General features: G+C 32.7%; 3 protein-coding genes and 1 long non-coding RNA gene across 4 annotated transcripts; all 4 read left to right on the forward strand.

Annotated features, from left to right (window-relative positions):
* Window positions 1-345: 345 nt before the first annotated feature.
* Window positions 346-1,739, forward strand: LOC146945337 (ABA-responsive protein ABR17). The gene is made up of 2 exons (XM_085747853.1): window positions 346-619; window positions 1,191-1,739. The coding sequence occupies exons 1-2, from the start codon at window positions 439-441 to the stop codon at window positions 1,481-1,483; spliced, it is 474 nt and encodes a 157-aa protein (XP_085603979.1). The 5' UTR covers window positions 346-438; the 3' UTR covers window positions 1,484-1,739.
* Window positions 1,740-4,468: 2,729 nt separating this feature from the next.
* LOC146945338 (ABA-responsive protein ABR17-like) lies at window positions 4,469-5,774 on the forward strand. Its single transcript, XM_085747854.1, has 2 exons — window positions 4,469-4,742; window positions 5,270-5,774. The coding sequence occupies exons 1-2, from the start codon at window positions 4,562-4,564 to the stop codon at window positions 5,560-5,562; spliced, it is 474 nt and encodes a 157-aa protein (XP_085603980.1). The 5' UTR covers window positions 4,469-4,561; the 3' UTR covers window positions 5,563-5,774.
* A 5,139-nt stretch (window positions 5,775-10,913) lies between these two features.
* Window positions 10,914-12,797, forward strand: LOC146945339 (ABA-responsive protein ABR17-like). The gene is made up of 2 exons (XM_085747856.1): window positions 10,914-11,187; window positions 12,264-12,797. The coding sequence occupies exons 1-2, from the start codon at window positions 11,007-11,009 to the stop codon at window positions 12,554-12,556; spliced, it is 474 nt and encodes a 157-aa protein (XP_085603982.1). The 5' UTR covers window positions 10,914-11,006; the 3' UTR covers window positions 12,557-12,797.
* Window positions 12,798-13,577: 780 nt separating this feature from the next.
* LOC146945340 (uncharacterized) lies at window positions 13,578-15,141 on the forward strand. Its single transcript, XR_015028021.1, has 4 exons — window positions 13,578-13,704; window positions 13,811-14,231; window positions 14,307-14,345; window positions 14,465-15,141. It is a non-coding gene; the product is annotated as an uncharacterized LOC146945340 (long non-coding RNA).
* The last annotated feature ends 5,641 nt before the right edge of the window (window positions 15,142-20,782 follow it).

The raw sequence follows: 20,782 nt of genomic DNA on the forward strand, positions 1-20,782 counted from the left end.
TAATTTATAAATTTAAAAGACTAAAAATCTAACTTTTACAATTTCAAAGACAAAAATGTTGATTTACAAAACAATTTACACTTATCTTGTTTCAAAAAGACAAACGAGATTAGAATTCAAAACTTCCTGTCCAAAGCGTCTTCCCGTCTACACCTTGAGTCATGGAGTGCTAGACTAATTCACATATTGTCAAATTTATACAGCACAAAGATAAGCATTAATTGACCCAATAAAATTAAAATATCACTAGTTCACGACCTACTTGAGCTGAACAAAGTGAGATTTCCAAACAAGGTAGGTCCTACCAAAGTCCTATAAATATCATCCCTCACTATGTCATAAATCGCATCACAAACTAAATTAGTTGTATTCATACTATACACTTATCCTTTCATTTACTTCTTGCATATTGATCCTTGTTATCTTGATATATATATCATGGGTGTTTTTACTTTCAATGATGAACATGTCTCAACCGTGGCTCCAGCTAAACTCTACAAGGCTCTTGCAAAAGATGCTGATGAAATCGTCCCAAAGGTGATTTCTGCTGCCCAAAGTGTTGAAATTGTTGAAGGAAATGGAGGACCCGGAACTATTAAGAAGCTATCCATTGTTGAAGGTAATTCAGATCATATACTATGTAGAAATATATAATACTTGAGATCAAATGATACATAGTGTTCGCGTAAAATTGTTTTACACCGACAACCGATCAAAGTTTGTCGGTACAACAAAGAATAGTGTAACTACCTTTTATTTAAAAATTGACAAACATGATGCGACAAATGGAAGAGTTGCAATTGATTAATAATTTGATTAAATGATTCACAAATAAGTAAGTTAAATTCATTATACCAAAGGAAAGAAAGTTAAATTAATTTTATACCCAAAAAAAAAGGAAGTTAAATTCAACTGTAGCAAAAAAAAATAGTAATCCAATTCTAGAATAGTCATGAAGCCATTTATGTTATACTTTTATTTTAAAATAGAATCTTGAGAAATGAAGGAGATAATACATAAGCTCGTTCCAGGGTTATGTCTAATAATTATGGACCTTCAAAAAAATGATTCAGATGATTAATGATACTCGGTAAAGTTCAAATCGATCTTTAACATAAAGAGTTTTTAGTCAAACTTTACTTATATTGAAAAAAAAAATTATATAAATAATTATAATGGTTATATTGCAGATGGCAAAACCAACTTTGTGCTACACAAATTAGATTCAGTGGATGAGGCAAACTTTGGATATAACTACAGCTTAGTGGGAGGAACAGGGTTGGATGAAAGTTTAGAGAAAGTTGAATTTGAGACAAAAATTGTTGCTGGCTCTGATGGTGGATCCATTGTTAAGATTTCAGTGAAATACCATACCAAAGGTGATGCAACTCTATCTGAAGCAGTACGTGAGGAGACTAAGGCCAAAGGAACTGGACTTATCAAGGCCATTGAGGGCTACGTTTTAGCAAACCCTAATTACTAGCCAATTAAACCCTATTGAGGACTTTAATTTGGGTTGTGTTGTTTCATGCGAATAATAATTAAAGTTTATGATGCGGTTGAAGTGTGTTGAGTATACATCAAGGTCTTTGGCTCGTACATGTGTGTTGGCTTTGTTGGATGTTGTGAGGTTTGAGTGCTATTTTGGGTGTTTAAAAACAAAAACCTATGTTGTGTTGGTGATAAGGTTTTGCACCATCTGTATTATGCAATAAATAATGCAAAAGAATTTTATCGCACTTTCCGTCATTTTAATTTAATTTAATATCACATCAAATTAACAGTGCATATGACTCAAATTAACAATATATATTCAAGTCATCTCGTGAACCAAACAAGTCGAACTAAATATAGCTCAAGTTCAACTCAATTAGTTGACAAACTTAATTTTCAGCTCAAGTTCGGCTCATTTGGTTCATGAACTAAGTTCGACGAATTAATTGCCGAATCGAATTACGAACTGTAATCGAGTTGGTTCGGTTCATTGTCAGCCCTATGTGCAGGACACCAGTTAAGCAATAACTTAAACCTCTCCTAAGCATCATATAACGACTCATGTTCCCCTTACCTAAAGTTGGTGAACTCATGTCTTTTCTCCCAATATCTGGACATAGGAAACAATCTTTCGAGGAATTTAAGTTCAAGTTCACCCCAGGTTTGGATAGTTCCACTAGGTATGGATAGTAACCAGTCTTTCGACCTCCCGGTTAAGGTAAAAGCAAATAACCTGAGTTTCTTTTATACTTTAGTAACATTGGCTGGTGGCACACAGAATCGACATGTTTCATAAAACCTACTTAAATGTTCGTGAGGGCATTGTGCATATCTCCCCTCATATTGATTTTCATCCAGTCCTTGTTGGACAGAGGTCTTAATGTCAAAGGCCATGAGATTGGCTAGTTGGAAAACATGGGTAAGTTGGCCACAGTTGGCTGTTAACCCAAAGTCTCCTATCATAGGTCTCACATGTGTGGTGGTGGTGGTGGGTTACCTATGTTATCTCCCATTATGATTGTTTCAGGTTCACTTTGATTGAGACTAGTGTATTGTGTTCTGGAACTAGGTTCAGCTGATCGAGCTAATCAGACAGCTTTCTGATTCACTCTTGCAGTCTTCTCGATCTCAGGATCGTGCAACAAGTCCCCGGCTTGCACTATACCTCGCATAAACAGTAACGGAATACCTTAGTAGCACTGCACAATGCGAAAAATAATTATGAACACTGATTCAATAAAATTTTCAACAAAAAATAAATTGCAAAAATCCAAAATTTTAATGATATTGCCTTTGTTGAAATGATTAATCCCCGACAACGTCGCCAAAAACTTGATAGATTTTTAGTAAGTGTACTAAATCTATCGAAGTAATAATTCTAAGTTTGTATCTACGAGGACTCTGTTAATCTCAATTTTAGCAATAAGGGTAATATTTCGAATGTATAAAATTTAGGGTTGCCCTAGGCAGTTGGATTTTGATTGCTTAAAAAGTAAGAAATAAAGCAATTAACTTGATTTGAAGAATAGATTAAAACAGATGATCAAGCCTTCGAATCGTCTATTCCTCACTATGAACAATTTGCTCCTCTTCGCTCTCAATGTTCACCTAGTTTTACGACGGATTAACCCTATAGTTTTAATCAATCTCTTGAGTCAAAACCCTTTCCTAAGTTATAATCCCTTAATCTCTTAAGTCGAATTCTAACTTCGGAAGTGTTACTAGTTCGTTAATCCATAAATCATTACTCTCAATTGTCTATCTCTAGCTTAATATATTAAGTCAAACATCATTATTAGGTCAGAATTAACAGTTATGGCTAGTAGTCAATTAATTTCTAAGATCGATTTATATAATCAAGAAGCTAGGGCTAGTAGTCGTATATAATCATATAAAAGGCATTAAACACAAATAATACTGAATAATACTAGGATTCTGTTGATGTCAAAGAGAGTTCATACACAAAAGCTTAGCTACTCATAACTAAGACAATTAACAAATAGGAATGATAAAACATACATAAATCAGGACCAATTATGAGTTGGTGTGAGATCCACTATGTGTTTCTAGGTCATCGGTCGCCTCCTATGCCCTGAAATCGTCTAAAAATCAAACCATTATTTTGAATTTGCACTTGGCTTTTATAGAGAAATTTATGTTATTGTTCCAATGTGCCTCGTTACTGTTCCAACGTGCCACGATGCAGTAAAAAGTAACAACCTCTAGATTCTGATGCTCCTTCAAACATGCCACGATACATGTCCACCGTGGCACGGTTTTTCCAGTAGCCGAAGCTTCCAAAATCTTCTCAAAATTGTGCAAAACTTGCCTATTTCATAGTCATGTGACCTCTTAACATTTCTGACAACTTTCAGCTCATTTCAGTATGTAATTCATGAAAAAACAAAAAAAAATCTCTAACTTGCTCAAAAAAAAAAAAACTAACTAAAAAAACAAGAGTATATGAGTAAGAGTCATCACTAAACAAACTTGAATTAAAACTAATCAATCTAATCAAACTTAAATTAAAAACTAATAATTTTAAGATAAATTATTCAAATAAATTTTTCATCAAAAGCTTTCCTTAAAAGATTATTTGCTAAAAAACTTACAGCAAAAGGACATAACACTATAAAAATTTATTTTCAAAAAAGATACAACAAACGGGGTCTATTATATCACCTACGAATTTTCCAAGTTTGAATCCCGTCTACATACTGAGTCATGGAATACTGCGAGACTATTGATTTCAAATTGTTCTTCTTAACCCATACTTCACAAAGAGCATTGACTTGATAAACAAATAATATTAAAACATCACTATCACCCATAAATAAATGAGCGAGCTTTTGTCAAAAAAAGACGACCTCAATGTGCTAGTTTTCAACTAAATAAAATGAGATTTACGAAAAAGCCATGTGGTATGTCCTACCAAATTTCTATAAATACCACTCCTCACCATGTCATTAACAGCATCACAAACTAAATTAGTTGTATTCATATTATACATTTCTCCTTACAATTTCTTCTTGCATATTGATCCTTTTTAACTATCTTGATATATATCATGGGTGTTTTTACTTTCAATGATGAACATGTCTCAACTGTGGCTCCAGCTAAACTCTACAAAGCTCTTGCAAAAGATGCTGATGAAATCATCCCAAAGGTGATTCCAGCTGCCCAGAACGTTGAAATTGTTGAAGGAAATGGTGGACCTGGAACCATCAAAAAGTTATCCATGTCTGAAGGTAATTCATTATGAGCATATACTATATCCCCGTCAAAAATAAAAATAAAAAAGGCTTTATGAATTAGTAATTCAATAGACATGTTAAGAAATCATATACTCACTTTTATTTTTGAAATAGATTTTGAGTGTTGAAGGAGACCTATGATAATACATAAACTGAGTCTATATATATAAATAATAAGCTTCAAGAAACAACTAATTTCCATGGAAAAAAAATCTATATATAAGATACTTCATGCAAGATTCAAGAGAACCACTATTTGTATAAACTACAAAACTTAATTGTAAATAGACTCGTATCGTATTCAATAATTATAATAAGATCAACTTTCTAATCAGCCAAACAAAATGTGTTGTCTAAACTATAACATTCACACAATACTATAGTAAAATGAGACTTAACAATCAAGTGATTAATATATCCAGTTACGTTAGAATTGATCTCTGACGAAAACAATTTTTAGTCGAACTTTATTTACATTTTGAGGGAGCAAACTTATATAAATTATGATGGTTGTATTGTAGGTGGCAAAACCGACTATGTGCTACACAAATTAGAAGCAGTGGATGAGGCAAACTTGGGATACAACTACAGCATAGTAGGAGGAACAGGGTTGGATGAAAGTTTAGAGAAGGTTGAATTTGAGACAAGTATTGTTGCTGGATCTGATGGTGGATCCATTGTTAAGATTTCAGTGAAATACCATACCAAAGGTGATGCAGTTCTATCTGATGCAGTCCGTGATGAAACTAAGACCAAAGGAACTGGACTTATCAAGGCCATTGAGGGTTATGTTTTGGCAAACCCTAATTACTAGATAATTAAACACTTGGTTGAATTTTGGTTGTGTTGTGTCATGCCAATAATAATTAAAGTCTATGATATGGTTGTTTGATTTACATCATGATTTCTAGCTCGTACATGTGTGTGGGCTTTGTTGTTTGCATACAAAAATCTATGTGTTGATGTTGAGGTTTTGTATACCATCTGTAATTCTGTAATAAATAATGGAGAAAAATTTTCTAGCTAGCACTTTCCGTTTGGTATTCTAATTTTATATGCCTTGACCATTATTGCGGCACCAATTTGCCTTTGACCATAAATTGTGACTTGTAACACAACTTTCAGGAATATTTCTCTCCTCACTTCTAAAATCTCTCATAAACTCACCATGACGGGAGTTAAATGTCGTTCGTCTCTCCAGCGATAGTTAATATTGTTCAACACTTTTTACCGTGGTTCAATCACTTTTTAATGTATATCTTCTTGAAAAGCTTGTATATGATTTTCTTCAAGGTATACCAACAATTAGGCATGACAACAAAACTCATACCCACAATTATCCGCCCGAACCAAACTCAATTTGACGGGTTTTCAGCTTTGACAACGTTTGGGTATGAATTTGGGTTAATTTGGCCTGATTTTAAAACATGGGTACGAGACAGGTAACGGAGATATATGTATCCACCCCGAACTGATACCCAAACTCGTCCCAAATGTAGAAAATAAATTTATTACCACTTTTATATAAATAGAAACTCACACCCTAAATCATTTCACTTACACAGTCAGAGTCTCAGTCTTTCATATGACAGTCACTTATCATAGTTCTCTTTTTTCTCCTTCCATATCTCACACTCTCAGCCTCTTTCTTCTCCTTCACCATAGTCATCGATCGCCAACATCTCTTTGCTGGATAATGCATTACAACATTGTGTTCGGGACTAAAAACTACTTTTATTTTTATTAAAAAAATATCCATTGCAGAGATGGGGATGCGGCGGGGATACCCGAACCCGTCGAGGACGGGGATGAGATTCGATTTTTCATCTCCAGGGCGTATAGGTAGGGTCACGGGTAAGTATATGAGAGTATGGTATGAGAACGGGAAGGTTAAACACGTCCCCACCCTGCCTCATTGCCATGCCTACCAACAATCTTTAGGTCCACATCCTTTCTCAAAAGTACATCGATCTCATAATCAATACAACGACGCTCAATAGTAAGAACTTGACTTTATAATATCTAAAAAGATTAAGTTCAAATATCATATTAACCGGTTGTAAAATAGATATCAATACTAATGTATGTCAATGACAATTTTTCCTTATGCAATGTTTGTGTATTTATATGTGTGTGAGGGTAAAACTCCATTTTTTTTGTATAATTATTATTTAAATTCATAATATATTCAAAGGACATAAAAACAACTCCAACTTTAAAGCAATGTGTCATTTATCATTTATGCTTAAATTAATCATGCAAACTATATAAAAAAAGGGAAATGTTAACTTGTGCCCTCAAGGCACAAGTTAATGATTCAAATATATAAAAAAACTTATTGGAATGTGTGCATTGCATTTAATATTTAACTTTTTAATCATTTAAATGCATAAAATTTTATAGCAAGTTTCTTCATTTAGGTTTCTTAACATGTGCCCTAAGGGCACAAGTTAACACTACCCTATAAAAAATTATGTAAACCAAATGGACTTCAATTCAGTATTCCTTGCAGTCGGATAATTTGGTAAGTGACAAATTCTATAAAGGAAACGAAGTTTTATGAATGATGAATGTGAAAGCATTAACTAAATAAACGATATAGTACATACTACATACACCCTCCGGTATCTAATATAAGCACAAATTCATTTTCTAAATTCATTCAATAAATGATGTATGTAGCCTATAATAAAGACTACATACATTATTAATTGAATGAATCTAAAAAATTGATTTTTGCTTATATTAGTGACTGGAGGGTGTAGGTTGCAAATTTTGAAACTTTGCCGTCCTTGAGCTGAGTTCTTTATGCTTTTGTCCAAGTCAAACTTCGATTTTTAATTTCTTTGCCCATATACCTCTTCATCGGTCAAAACTTCTGGGCTAATAAGTCATTGATCTATATCCATATATAAGAAAAGTCATTATTGAGTTGAAAATATCCTTTTGAAGATATGATCCACAATTTTTGGTTTTGAAAAATAATACACGCTCTCTAATATGGACAGCTTTTAATTACACACTTATTAACCATACTTATTAACGATACTACTAGTAACAAATGGGAAACTTAGATCATCCACAGTGCAGCGTTTGATTATTTACTGAAAAGAAAAATGTGATAGACAATTTGTTTCTGCACCTCCAACAAACACTATCTTTCTTTTTACGGATCAAAGCTACATTATTTAGTTCCGTAAATACAATCTGAATGGTAAAAAATTTAAAGGATATTTGACGAATTGGAGTGCGAGGTTGAATATATAATTCTTCACTTTTTACACTTACTATACGTTTAAATGTTTTAAAGTAAAATTGATTTTGCTTGTAAAATTAAATTTACTTAAAGTTAAATGTTTAGGCACGAATTTATTGTTCAATTCATTTTTACAATAAAACATAAATTATTTTACCGATCATTCAACTTACTTTTAATCAGAATTAATTGTACTAAATTAATTCATTTAGAATCAATTTCTGTTGTGTAGCATAACCAAACACACACTAAATTAAGTAGTTTGATTTCTTTATTAAAAATAAAAGGGTTAATATGTCTTTACTCCCTGTAATTTGGGCGAGTTTCGGTTTTCCCCCTGTAAAAAATTTTGTTAAGATTCCGACCCTGAAATTTGAAGATTCCGTCGAAATCACCCCTGGTCGAATCTGGCACACGCCAGATGCTGACGTGGCGCGCCACGTCACCTTTTTTATGATGACGTGGCACGCTGACTGTATCATTATTATTTTTTTATATGCTACACATGGCATTTTTTATTTTTTTAATTAAAAAAAAAATATTTTTTTTAAAAAAAATTTAAATTTTTTTTAAAAGAATAAAAAACAAAAAAATTCTTAACAAATAAAAAAAATACCGAAAAAATTTGGAAAAATTAATAAAAATGAAAACAAAAATCTGGAAAATTTTAAAAATAAAAAATAAAATCTGGAAAAATTAAAAAGATGAAAACATTCTGGAAAAAATTAATAAATTTCAAAAAATTCTTATTTCCAGATTTTTTTCAATACCGGAAAAATGAAAAAAAATTCATTTTTTTTCGGAAAGTACTTGTCATTCAACCGTATAACATGATTTATATACCGGTGTCAATCAATATACATTGTATCCTGTTATTCGAACATGTTTTTTATAAATATGATTAATCTTCAAATTTTTGAAAATGATCAATCTTGAAATTTTTGAAAAAAGATTAATCATATTTACGAAAACTAAATTTTCGAAAAAAAAAAAAAAGATAAAAAAAAATATGAATTTTCGAAAAAAAATTTTAAATAGTAGAAGTTCAAATAGTAGAACAAATATGAATTATGTTTGACTGAAATACCATTGAAACTAGTAGACACTAACATACAAAATGTTTTGAGCAGTTTGTATGTTTTTCGAAAAAAATATGAATTATGTTTGACTCAAATACCATATTTTTTTTATCTTTTTTTTCGAAAATTAAGTTTTTGTAAATATGATTAATCTTTTTTCAAAAATTTCAAGATTGATCATTTTCAAAAATTTGAAGATTAATCATATTTATAAAAACCATGTCCGAATAACAGGATACAATGTATATTGATTGACACCGGTATATAAATTATGTTATACGGTTGAATGACAAGTACTTTCCGAAGAAAAAAAATATGAATTTTTTTCATTTTTCCGGTATTGAAAAAAATCTGGAAATATGAATTTTTCGAAATTTATTAATTTTTTCCAGAATGTTTTCATTTTTTTAATTTTTCCAGATTTTATTTTTTATTTTTAAAATTTTCCAGATTTTTGTTTTCATTTTTATTAATTTTTCCAAATTTTTCGGTATTTTTTTCATTTTTTTTATTTGTTAAGAATTTTTTTGTTTTTTTTATTCTTTTAAAAAAAAATTAAACAAAATATTTTTTTTAAATTAAAAAAATCAAAAATGCCACGTGTACCATATAAAAAAAATAAAAATAATTATACAGTCAGCGTGCCACGTCATCATAAAAAAGGTGACGTGGCGCGCCACGTCAGCACCTGGCGTGTGCCAGATTCGACCAGGGGTGATTTCGACGGAATCTTCAAATTTCAGGGTCGGAATCTTAACAAAATTTTTTACATGGATGAAAACCGGAACTCGCCCAAATTACAGGGCGTAAAGACATATTAACCTAAAATAAAAAAAGGAGCAGAATGATTTCATAGTCAGTGTTCATTCCCATTAGTTTGTTTATTTTTTTTTGTAATAAAAAAATAAAAGAATTGTTTTTTTTTGTCACTGTGTAAAAACTTCACCTAGATTTTTTTATCATTAATTAATTCGTGCGTGGCCATGTATGACTGGGTCTCCTTACTCTAGGATAACGACTTCAAATCTTTCATACATCAATCTTCACCTAACTTTAATGGTGTGTTTGGATGTAATATGAAAATGAGAAAGACGTCTATGAGAAGAGAGAAAGTCGTGAGCAATAGAGTAGATTTGTAGCGTTGATTAGTATAAAAAAATGAGAAGAGAAATATAAGAGAAAGAGATGTTTTATTCTTTGAAAAAGACAAAAACAACCTCCATTAAAAATAAAATAGTAAAATATTGCTGCTATATTATATTATGCTATCTAAAGTTTGTCATAAAAATTATCTTATATTATAATATAGTAATATAATAATAAATCTCATGAAATAAAGTGGAAAATGTTTTACTTTTTTATTGTGCTGTAAAAAAATACACCATGTTAATTAAAGTATAAAGCATTTAAAAGAAAGGGGCATAATTGGAAATATGTAATAAATAGGTTGCTCTCTTGGACTTTCTTCGCAAGAGCCAAGAAGAGGTAGAGGATTGAAAAAACTGTCGGTACCATTTCAATTCTAACCAAAAATTAATTCGAACTTGAATTATTATTTTTTGAGGCAACTTTAGATGGTTCCTTGTGACTTTAATTAATATCAAACATTTATCTTGTAAAACAAGGTAGGACCTACTAATATGTCACTTAGTCATGGATTTCTAGACTAATTCACATTTTTGGAATCGAATTCAAGATTGTCGACATCACAAGAGAATTGACCCAATAAATAAATACCAAAATACTTCAGCTAAATACTAAGTGAGATTTGCAAACAAGGTAGGTCCTACCAAAGTTCTATAAATAGTAACCCTCAATATGTTATAAACCGCATCACAAACTAAATTAGTAGTATTCATATTATACACTTATCCTTTCATTTACTTCTGGCATATTGATCCTTTTTATCTTGATATATATATCATGGGTGTTTTTGTTTTCATTGATGAACATGTCTCAACTGTGGCTCCAGCTAAACTCTACAAAGCTCTTGCAAAAGATGCTGATGAAATCATCCCAAAGGTGATTCCAGCTGCCCAAAGTGTTGAAATTGTTGAAGGAAATGGAGGACCTGGAACCATCAAGAAATTATCCATGTCTGAAGGTAATTGATTAAGAGCATATACTATATTATGCAAAAAAAAAAAAAAAAAAAAACTTTATTAATTAGTAATTCAATTCAAGTGTGTACCAAAAAGAGTTGTTGAATTCAATTCTAGTATTTGAATAGGCATGTTAAGAAAACATATACGATGTGAAACCTCTCAAATTTGAGAATTGAAGGAGACATGGTGATAAATAAGCTTAGTCCATCAATAAATTTAAAGCTTCAAAGAACAACCATTTTTCATGGAAATAAATAAATAAATAAATAATAAATAACGGGATATACAATTCATGCAAGGTTATAGAGAATCACCAAATTTACTAAAAATTTATATATAACTTATCAACGGTAAAATTCTAAACTTGAACTCAAATCACACTACAGTAAGCGGTAGATCCAACTATTTGTGGCAGTTAACTAGAAAGGAACCATTGTAATAGTGATTCACTGATGCTTGCTCTCGTGATATATATTAGTCAAATATTCAAACAAAATGAATGATCAAATTATAGGTCATTTTCAATGTTTTCAACTTCATGGTAAATAGGTCATTTTCCAAAAATTATTAACATATTCGTAAATGATAATAAGATCAACTTTATAATCAACCTAACATTCTCTCAAAAAAAAAATCAGGCTAACATAATATGTGGTCTACAACTATAACATGGAAATTGCTCTTCTCGCTTTCCTTTTTACTCCAATGTACCGTGAAAATACCAAAATACCTTCACGGTAGTTAGCACATGTTGTTGTGGAGTGAGTGATGGTTAACTGTCGCTTGGGGTATTTTGATATTTTTGCAGTGTTTGAAAAGAAAAAATGAAAGTGAGAAAAGTTGCTTTCCTATAACATTTACACGTCTCTAAAAAAGAAACTATAACATTTAAACGGTTTATTTTTTTTTCCGGACTAGAGTTGATTGTTGGTATAGTTAAATCAGATTCAGCAATCAAGTGATTAATGATATCCAATTACTTTCAAATCTCCGATGACCGAAACAATCTTTAGTTAAATTTTATTTACATTTAAGGAACAAAATTTGTATATAAATTATGATGGGTGTATTGTAGGTGGCAAAACCGACTTTGTGCTACACAAATTAGAAGCAGTGGATGAGGCAAACTTGGGATACAACTATAGCATAGTAGGAGGAACAGGATTGGATGAAAGTTTAGAGAAAGTTGAATTCAAGACAAGTGTTGTGGCTGGCTCTGATGGTGGGTCCATTGTTAAGATTTCAGTGAAATACCACACCAAAGGTGATGCAACTCTATCTGAAGCAGTACGTGAGGAGACCAAAGCCAAAGGAACTGGACTTATCAAGGCCATTGAGAGCTACGTTTTGGCAAACCCTAATTATTAAGTAAATGTATACTTGGTTGTGTCACAAGAATAATAATTTTACAGCCTATGATATGGTTGTTTAATTAATAGTATACATCACGATCTCTAGCTAGCTCGTACATGTGTGTGGTCTATGTTGGATATTTTGAGGTTTGAGTGTTGTTTTGGGTGTTTAAAAACAAAAAACCAATGTTGTGTTGGTGATAAGGTTTTGCACCATCTGAATTATGCAATAAATAATGCAAAAGAATTTTCTAGCACTTTCCGTCATTTTTTTTCTTTTGAGGAATAGCACTTTACGTCATTTTAATTTATTTAATTTAGGATAACATCAAACTAATAGTGCATATGGTTTTCAATTGGTTGAATTTTATACTAACACTGTCTACAGTTCAATTATTTAAACAGTTTGGTTGAGTTTTGTCTTGAATTGATTTGAGCAAATTAAAGCAATTGAATTATTTTATTTTTTTTTGAGGGAAAGCAATTGAATTATTTTTGAAAGTCTTATCACGTCCAATATGATTTTTAAAGTCGGCCGGTTTGCAAAACCGCTAGAAAATTTATAATACATTGAAACAAAACAAATTTTACAATACTAATTTTTTTTTGTCACAAGCCAAAATGAGATACCAAAATTGAAAAATATAAAATTATAAATAACTTTACAGCATTCAGAGTTTTTATTTTTTCTTTTTAAAAAAAAAACATGTACGTCAACATAAAAGGACAAAATACGACAATTAAGATTACTAAAATACTCATATGCAGAGCCTACCCAACATTTTGGTAGGTTAAAAGCGAATTTTTTAGTGAGGCTTTTAAAAATCGTTATTTATTAATTTTGTTAAGTCTGCACCAACTTAACCTAATTTTTTCCTTCCACTAATCCCTTGTTAGGTTTGCAACAACTCAATCCTAAAATTTTGACTCTAAATTTGCATCAGTAAATGCTAATCCTCAACCCTAAAATTTTGGCTCTTTTTTTTTTTACCTATCCATGATTTTTCTCGAGGTTTGTTCCCATTAAACCGTTTCTCTCTTCCTTCTTTGTTTTTTCTTCACCGTTTTCCATATAAATTCACAATCACTCCTTTTTCTTTTCATTTCAGGATCTTTGGCAATTACTGCTTCAATACCTCCTTCAAAAAACTCGCTTCTTCTCTGGTAATACTTTTTTTATATATGCATTTCTCTGTTTTTAATTTTTTCTTAATCCCTAATTTCAATTCAATTTTGCACGCACTTTTCTAAATTCTATTCGATTTTATAGAACACGAATCGTTCATCAGACTCAAAGAATCAATGACGAACTCAACATGCAGAGGCGCTGAGTCAGACCTATGTCGAGACGAGTCCGCCGCGTTCGTTCTCAAATTCATCGCTATGGCGTCGATTCTCTTAGCTGTATAACAACAACTTATTCGTTTTGTTTTTGTTGTGTTCTAACAATTGTCTACCATATTCTTTATAAATACATTTATACTCTCCACTCTTCTCACTACAAACGCATAGACATGCTTTTTTTTTTTTGGTGGAGAATTTTGGTTCTTAACAAAACCCAACTTTCGCAAACCAAATCATGTCTCTTCTTCTCTGTACCTTTTGAGTAAGTGGGCGATGGTAATGGTAATAAAAACAAGTGTTTCCTTATTCTTCTTTTTATGGAGATCATCATTTGCAATTTCCCTAAGGTGAGTTATTGAGATATTCTCTTTTAATTGTACAAGTGTATGCATACACTTATTTCTCTTTTGTTGTGTTGACAGCGGCATGTCGCATGAGGCTGCAACAACAATTGAAGTTTGGTAGCTCCTTTCTCTTATTCTCTTTCTAAACAATACATGGTGCTATTTTGTTTTTATTTTATTTGTTGATTTTTGGACAGGATAATGTGGAAACTAACGCGTTTTTTTTTTTTTTACAGATATAAGTTCATAGTATCATCGATATAAGTTCAATGAATTTAAGGCGTGCAATGATATCTCTACTTTTGGTGTGCTTTGGCCATATAGATTGTCTCTCTTGGGTCTGTTTGTACAACAATTTTGTATGACTATCAAAGAAGAAATTTGTTTCTTTGTATTTTAGTCTATCTTTCAACCAATTTAAAATAGAAGTCTGTGTTAGTTTTTTTCATATGACTATCAAGAAGAAATTTGTTTCTTCATATAGTTTTTCTCGTGTTTGGTCCAATTTTGTTCGTATATATGACTATCAGTTAAACATGTTGTAGTACATATACCATAGTACGTCAATTTTATTTCAGTTATATGGTAGATATGAGCATTTGAGGATATAAGGTTTTTTCAATTTGAGCAATATGTTGAGACTTGAGAGTCGATATGCTTGCAAATCAACTTCTTTCATACGATATGCAAGTTACATATGGGTGAATATTGTATTGAAAAGCCACAATAGCATATAAATAGATTCATATAGTAGATGTAATTATTGATTAGTAGTATTCAACATCTCTGAAAATAAATGGTCATTGAAAATCATATTCATAAGGATTAAACAAGTACGTTTTTATGCAATTTATCAATGTTTTGTGTCTTTATTTTAATAAGGCCCTGTTTTTTTAACAAAAAAGAAACAAAATATTATTTATGTACTTCTAAATAAGAATGATGCTTAATTTCAAGACATGTAATTTGTAGGACAATAGCAGTGGAGCATTGGACAATTGCTATTACAAAATCAATCATCTATGTGGATAGTGCAAAAGACATTAGAAAATAAGGTTTTTTTTTAAGAAGCTAAGCAAAATTTTATTAAAGAAACAAACAGCTCCTCAAGCACAAGGTGTGCTGAAGAGAACCTGTAAGGAGAAAAATTACATCAAAGTTATGTTACAGAATATTGAGAAGATGAAATTCAGAGAAGAAAAAGAGAAAAATATGAAGAATGAAGAATAATTCTCATTAGCTTTGAATCACTGATACAACAGCCTTATATAGGTTTATAAAATGAAGCTATACTATAAGCTACTATGAACCATCTCGCACAGGATTATAACTAACTAATTGACAGCTAAGCAAGTTAGTTACAAGAAACTTGGGCTACAAGTTAGCCATATAAGCTAGTGACTTGAGCTAACAAGGCTGGTAACTTGAGCTGCAAGTTATTGAACAGCAGCTTCTGGAGTACAGCAGCTTCTGATCATGTGCTTCTGAAGTACTGCTTCTGAAGTACAGCTTCTGAACATGTGCTTCTGAAGTACAGCTTCTGAACAGCAGTTTAGTCAACTCTAGCTTGTTTCTGCTTCTTCTTCATTTAACAGATGCATTTCTATCTTTTTCATATCTTCTTTCAACAGCCTCCCACAAGCTGGAGCATGATATATGTTGATCATTCCCAGCTTGCATATGAAAGAATTAAACTTTGGAGGTGGAAGTGCTTTTGTTAAGAAATCTGCCAGCTGCTCATTGGTTGAAATGGGTAGGAGCTTAAGAACACCCTTATGTAATTTTTCTCTAACTAGATGACAGTCAATTTCAAGATGTTTTGTTCTCTCATGAAAGACTGGATTTGATGCTATGTGAATAGCACTCTGACTATCACAATAAAGAACTGGCTGCTTAACACATTTAATGTTGAGATCCTTCAACAAGTACAGTATCCATTGAAGCTCACAAGTTGCCACTGATAGAGCCCTATATTCAGCTTCTGAAGAGGACCTGGAGATAGTTGGCTGTTTCTTTGCCTTCCAAGATATGAGTGAAGAACCCAAAAAGAAACAGAAGCCAGTAGTTGACCTTCTAGTGTCCACACAACCTGCCCAATCTGCATCAACATACCCCAATATTTGTACTTCTGACTTTCTTGGAAACAGAAGACCAAGGCCAGGAGCATTTTTGAGGTATCTTAGAATTCTACACGCAGCTTTATAATGAGTAGTGGTAGGAGCATTGAGAAACTGACTCAGTTGTTGAGTGGCCAATGAAATATCAGGTCTTGTAGTGTTTAAATACAACAGTCTTCCAATAAGCCTCCTGTAGCAAGACACATCTGTAAAAGGTTTACTTGTGTCTTGATGCAATTTGACTGAAGTGTCTAAAGGTGTAGGAGCAGGTTTGGCACCTAAAAGACCTGATGAATCAAGCAAATCAAGACAGTATTTTCTCTGTGAAATAGAGATTTCTTCCTTGGAATGAGCTACCTCTAATCCCAAAAAGTATTTAAGAATCCCTAAATCCTTGATTTTGAATTGATTATCAAGAATATTCTTGATTCTCTGAAACTCATCAAGTGAAGTGCCAGCTAGTATAATGTCATCCACATACACTAGAAGTGCTGTGAAATCACTACCATGTTGAAGGGTAAACAAAGAGTAGTCAGCAATGGATTGATTGTATCCTTCAGCTAAAAGCAATGTAGTCAGTTTCTCATACCATTTTCTACTAGCTTGCTTCAAACCATAGAGGCTTTTCTTCAATTTACAGACTTTGCCAGATGAACATGAGACACCTTCTGGAATTGTCATGAAAACAGTTTCTTGTAGCTCCCCGTGAAGAAAAGCATTGTTCACATCTAGCTGGTGCAAATGCCAATTTTGAATAGATGCAATAGCAAGAAGGGTCCTCACAGTGGTTAATTTGGCTACTGGTGAAAATGTATCAAAATAATCAAGACCCTCTATTTGATTATATCCTTTAGCCACCAATCTTGCTTTGTATCTTTCAATAGAACCATCAGCTTGGTACTTGATTCTATACACCCATTTACAACCAATAGGTTTCATATTTGGTGGTGTATCAACAATGCACCAGGTGCCATTATTGGCTAATGCCTCCAGTTCAACATTCATTGCTTTTAACCAATGATCAGACTGACATGCTTCTTTATAGGTTTTAGGCTCAGTACTTTGTGTGACAGAAGTAGAAAAAGCTTTATGTGAAGATGATAAATGAGAAAAAGAATGAAAAGAGGAGAGTGGATATGGTATACTTGAGTTGACTGATGATGGTGATTGAGCAGATGAGCTGCATACAAAATCTTTCAAATAAGCTGGTTGAGACCTAAGTCTTGTGGGTTTGGGTGAATGAATAGTGGAAGTGGTGGATGGGGATGTTGATGTGGATGTGTCATTGGTAGTGGGAAGAGAGAATTCAATGGATAAAGGTGAAGTATCAGAAACAGGTTCAACACTAGGGGAAAAAGAAATGTCAGAAACAGGTTGTATGTTGGTATGATAGGTCCAAGGAATATGTGAAGGATTGGACTGATAAGGAAGAATAGTTTCATGATGTGTGACATTTCTAGAAACAAATATTTGTTTTGAGTGTATGTCTAAAAGCACAACACCTTTCATGCCACTTTTGTAGCCAAGAAAGATGCACTTTCTTGCTCTAGAATCAAGTTTGCTTCTTTGAGCTTGTAAAGTAGAGGCATAGGCTAAGGAGCCAAAAACTTTAAGTTGATGTAAATCAGGTTGCATGTTATGCAATAGAAAATAGGGTGATTGATTTTGTAAAATGGGGCTGGGCACTCTATTCATGATAAAAACTGCATGAACTGCAGCATATGACCAAAATTGTTTAGGTAAATGAGATTGAAAAAGTAATGCTCTAGTAATGTTTAGAATATGCTGATGTTTTCTCTCAACTCTTGCATTTTGCTGAGGTGTTTCAACACAACTAGTTTGGTGTAAAATTCCTTTGGATGCATAAAATGAAGGGATGTTAAATTCAGGACCATTATCACTTCTGACAGTTCTCACATTACAGTTGAAATGATTTTCAATAAGGGTTATAAAAGCAATGACATGTTGTCTGGTTTCACTTTTTGTTTTCATTAGGGTTAACCAAGTATATCTACTATAATCATCAACTGCAGTGAGGAAATAAACATGATTATGAACAGAAGGAACAGAAATGGGGCCCCAAATATCAAAATGTATTAGATCAAACGGTTTTGAAGCTTTATTACAACTGATAGGGAAAGGGAGTTTTCTATGCTTAGAAAAATGGCATACATCACATGTTGCCTTAGAATCAACATGAACAAAAGGGAAACTAGATTGCAACAAATTCATTCTAGAAAATGAAAGATGGCCAAGTCTGAAATGCCAAAGGGCACTGTCAGGTAAAGGGATGGTTGAGTGAATGGTCTTGCTTGCAGAACAAGCCAACTTATTATCCAGATTCAAGTAGTACAGGTCTTCTCTCTTATCACCAGAACCAATCATCCTCATGGTTTTCTTGTCCTGAATCAAACATTGAAAACCATTAAAACTGACAATAGTATTCAGGGAACTATTCATTTTGGACACAGAAAGCAAATTGTAATTAAAATCAGGGACATAAAGAACATCATAAAGAATAAGAATGGAAGAAAATTTAACAGTTCCTGAATATATTGCCATACTAATATGACCTGTAGGTAACTTTATGGACATGGGAGCAATTTCATTGTAAGAATGAAACCACTTCAGATTGCAACAAATATGATGAGAAGCTCCTGAATCTATGATCCAGGAGTTTTGAGTGAAATTATAATTTGCCAAAGAATTAATGAAACTTGTACCTTGCCTATCTGATGGTGAATAACCAACAGACATAGAAGTAACCTGATTGGAAGCATGCACAGTTCCTGGACTTTGATTAAGAGATGAACCTTGAAGAAGAGTCATTAACCTTTCATACTGCTCATGTGTAATAGTTGGAGCACTACCCTTGCTATCAACACTAGTTGGGGATTCTGCAACAATATTATCTCCCTCAGGTGCAGCATGATTGGCATAAGCAGAATTGAATTGTTTCTGAAGATGTGGTGGAACTCCATGCTTCTTCCAACACGTTTCAACGGTGTGATTGCTCTTTCCACAAAAGGTGCAAACACGAGAAGTACCTTTAGAATTTGATCCTTGAAATGATGATTTACCAAAAAAGTTGTTGCCTTTAAACTTCTTGGAATCAACAGAGTTGATTAAAACAGAGTCATCAACAGTAGGAGAAGGATTATATTGTCTTTCATATTGTGAAACCATGGAGAAAATCTTGTACATAGAGGGAAGAGGATCCATTAACAGAATTTGAGATTTCACCATACTAAAGCTTTCATTCAAACCAGTAAGAAAACGAATAGCGTAGAGTAGAGTATGATTACGTCGTGCATTTCTCATGAATTCACAAGAACAACGTACTCTACAAGTGCAGTTTGGTATAGGCATGTAAATCTCCAATTCTTCCCAAAGAATCTTCAATTCAGAGTAGAAAGTGGTAACTGTTTTGGAATCTTGTTGTAAGGAGTAAATTTCTTGCATTAGTTCAGAGATCCTTACCAAGTCACCTTGTGCAAATCGTTCCTTCAAATCCACCCAAACATCACATGCATTTTCCATAAACACAATGGATTGAGCAATTGAAGGAGAAACCGAATTCACAATCCAAGAATGAACGAGCATGTTACAGCGATTCCAAGCGCGAAAAAGAGGATCGAATTCATCAAGAATTGGAGAGATTGATCCATCAACGAACTCAAACTTCATTTTCCCTCCCAAAGCTCTTCGCATTGAACGAGCCCAAGAATGATAATTTGATCCGTCAAGAACCGGAGAAACAGAAACTGAAGAAGGACCATCGCTTGGATGAACAAAATAAGGACTTGAATGATTTGTGGGATCCTCCTCGAAAGTAGAAGAAGTACCAACGTCTTTGTTGCGTGGCGCCATTGATGAAGAGCTTGAAAAGCTTGAAAAGCTTGCGGAAGAAACGTGTTTAGATCTGAAGGCTCAATGATACCATATTGAGAAGATGAAATTCAGAGAAGAAAAAGAGAAAAATATGAAGAATGAAGAATAATTCTCATTAGCTTTGAATCACTGATACAACAGCCTTATATAGGTTTATAAAATGAAGCTATACTATAAGCTACTATGAACCATCTCGCACAGGATTATAACTAACTAATTGACAGCTAAGCAAGTTAGTTACAAGAAACTTGGGCTACAAGTTAGCCATATAAGCTAGTGACTTGAGCTAACAAGGCTGGTAACTTGAGCTGCAAGTTATTGAACAGCAGCTTCTGGAGTACAGCAGCTTCTGATCATGTGCTTCTGAAGTACTGCTTCTGAAGTACAGCTTCTGAACATGTGCTTCTGAAGTACAGCTTCTGAACAGCAGTTTATTCAACTCTAGCTTGTTTCTGCTTCTTCTTCATTTAACAGATGCATTTCTATCTTTTTCATATCTTCTTTCAACATAAAACACCCAAAATAGAATAAAAATGAATCAAACTA

The sequence above is a fragment of the Medicago sativa genome, chromosome 2, assembly GCF_051527215.1.
Source record: "Medicago sativa cultivar Bolivia chromosome 2, Bolivia_mono, whole genome shotgun sequence".
NCBI lineage: Eukaryota > Viridiplantae > Streptophyta > Magnoliopsida > Fabales > Fabaceae > Medicago > Medicago sativa.

What these genes read in the sequence shown, in the direction of transcription:
- LOC146945339 (XM_085747856.1), top strand. Translation starts at nt 11,007, where the DNA reads ATGGGTGTTTTTGTTTTCATTGATGAACATGTCTCAACTGTGGCTCCA. An exon ending in GAAATTATCCATGTCTGAAG is followed by an intron (nt 11,188 to 12,263) that starts GTAATTGATTAA and finishes GGTGTATTGTAG; the next exon opens with GTGGCAAAACCGACTTTGTG.
- LOC146945337 (XM_085747853.1), top strand. Translation starts at nt 439, where the DNA reads ATGGGTGTTTTTACTTTCAATGATGAACATGTCTCAACCGTGGCTCCA. An exon ending in GAAGCTATCCATTGTTGAAG is followed by an intron (nt 620 to 1,190) that starts GTAATTCAGATC and finishes GTTATATTGCAG; the next exon opens with ATGGCAAAACCAACTTTGTG.
- LOC146945338 (XM_085747854.1), top strand. Translation starts at nt 4,562, where the DNA reads ATGGGTGTTTTTACTTTCAATGATGAACATGTCTCAACTGTGGCTCCA. An exon ending in AAAGTTATCCATGTCTGAAG is followed by an intron (nt 4,743 to 5,269) that starts GTAATTCATTAT and finishes GTTGTATTGTAG; the next exon opens with GTGGCAAAACCGACTATGTG.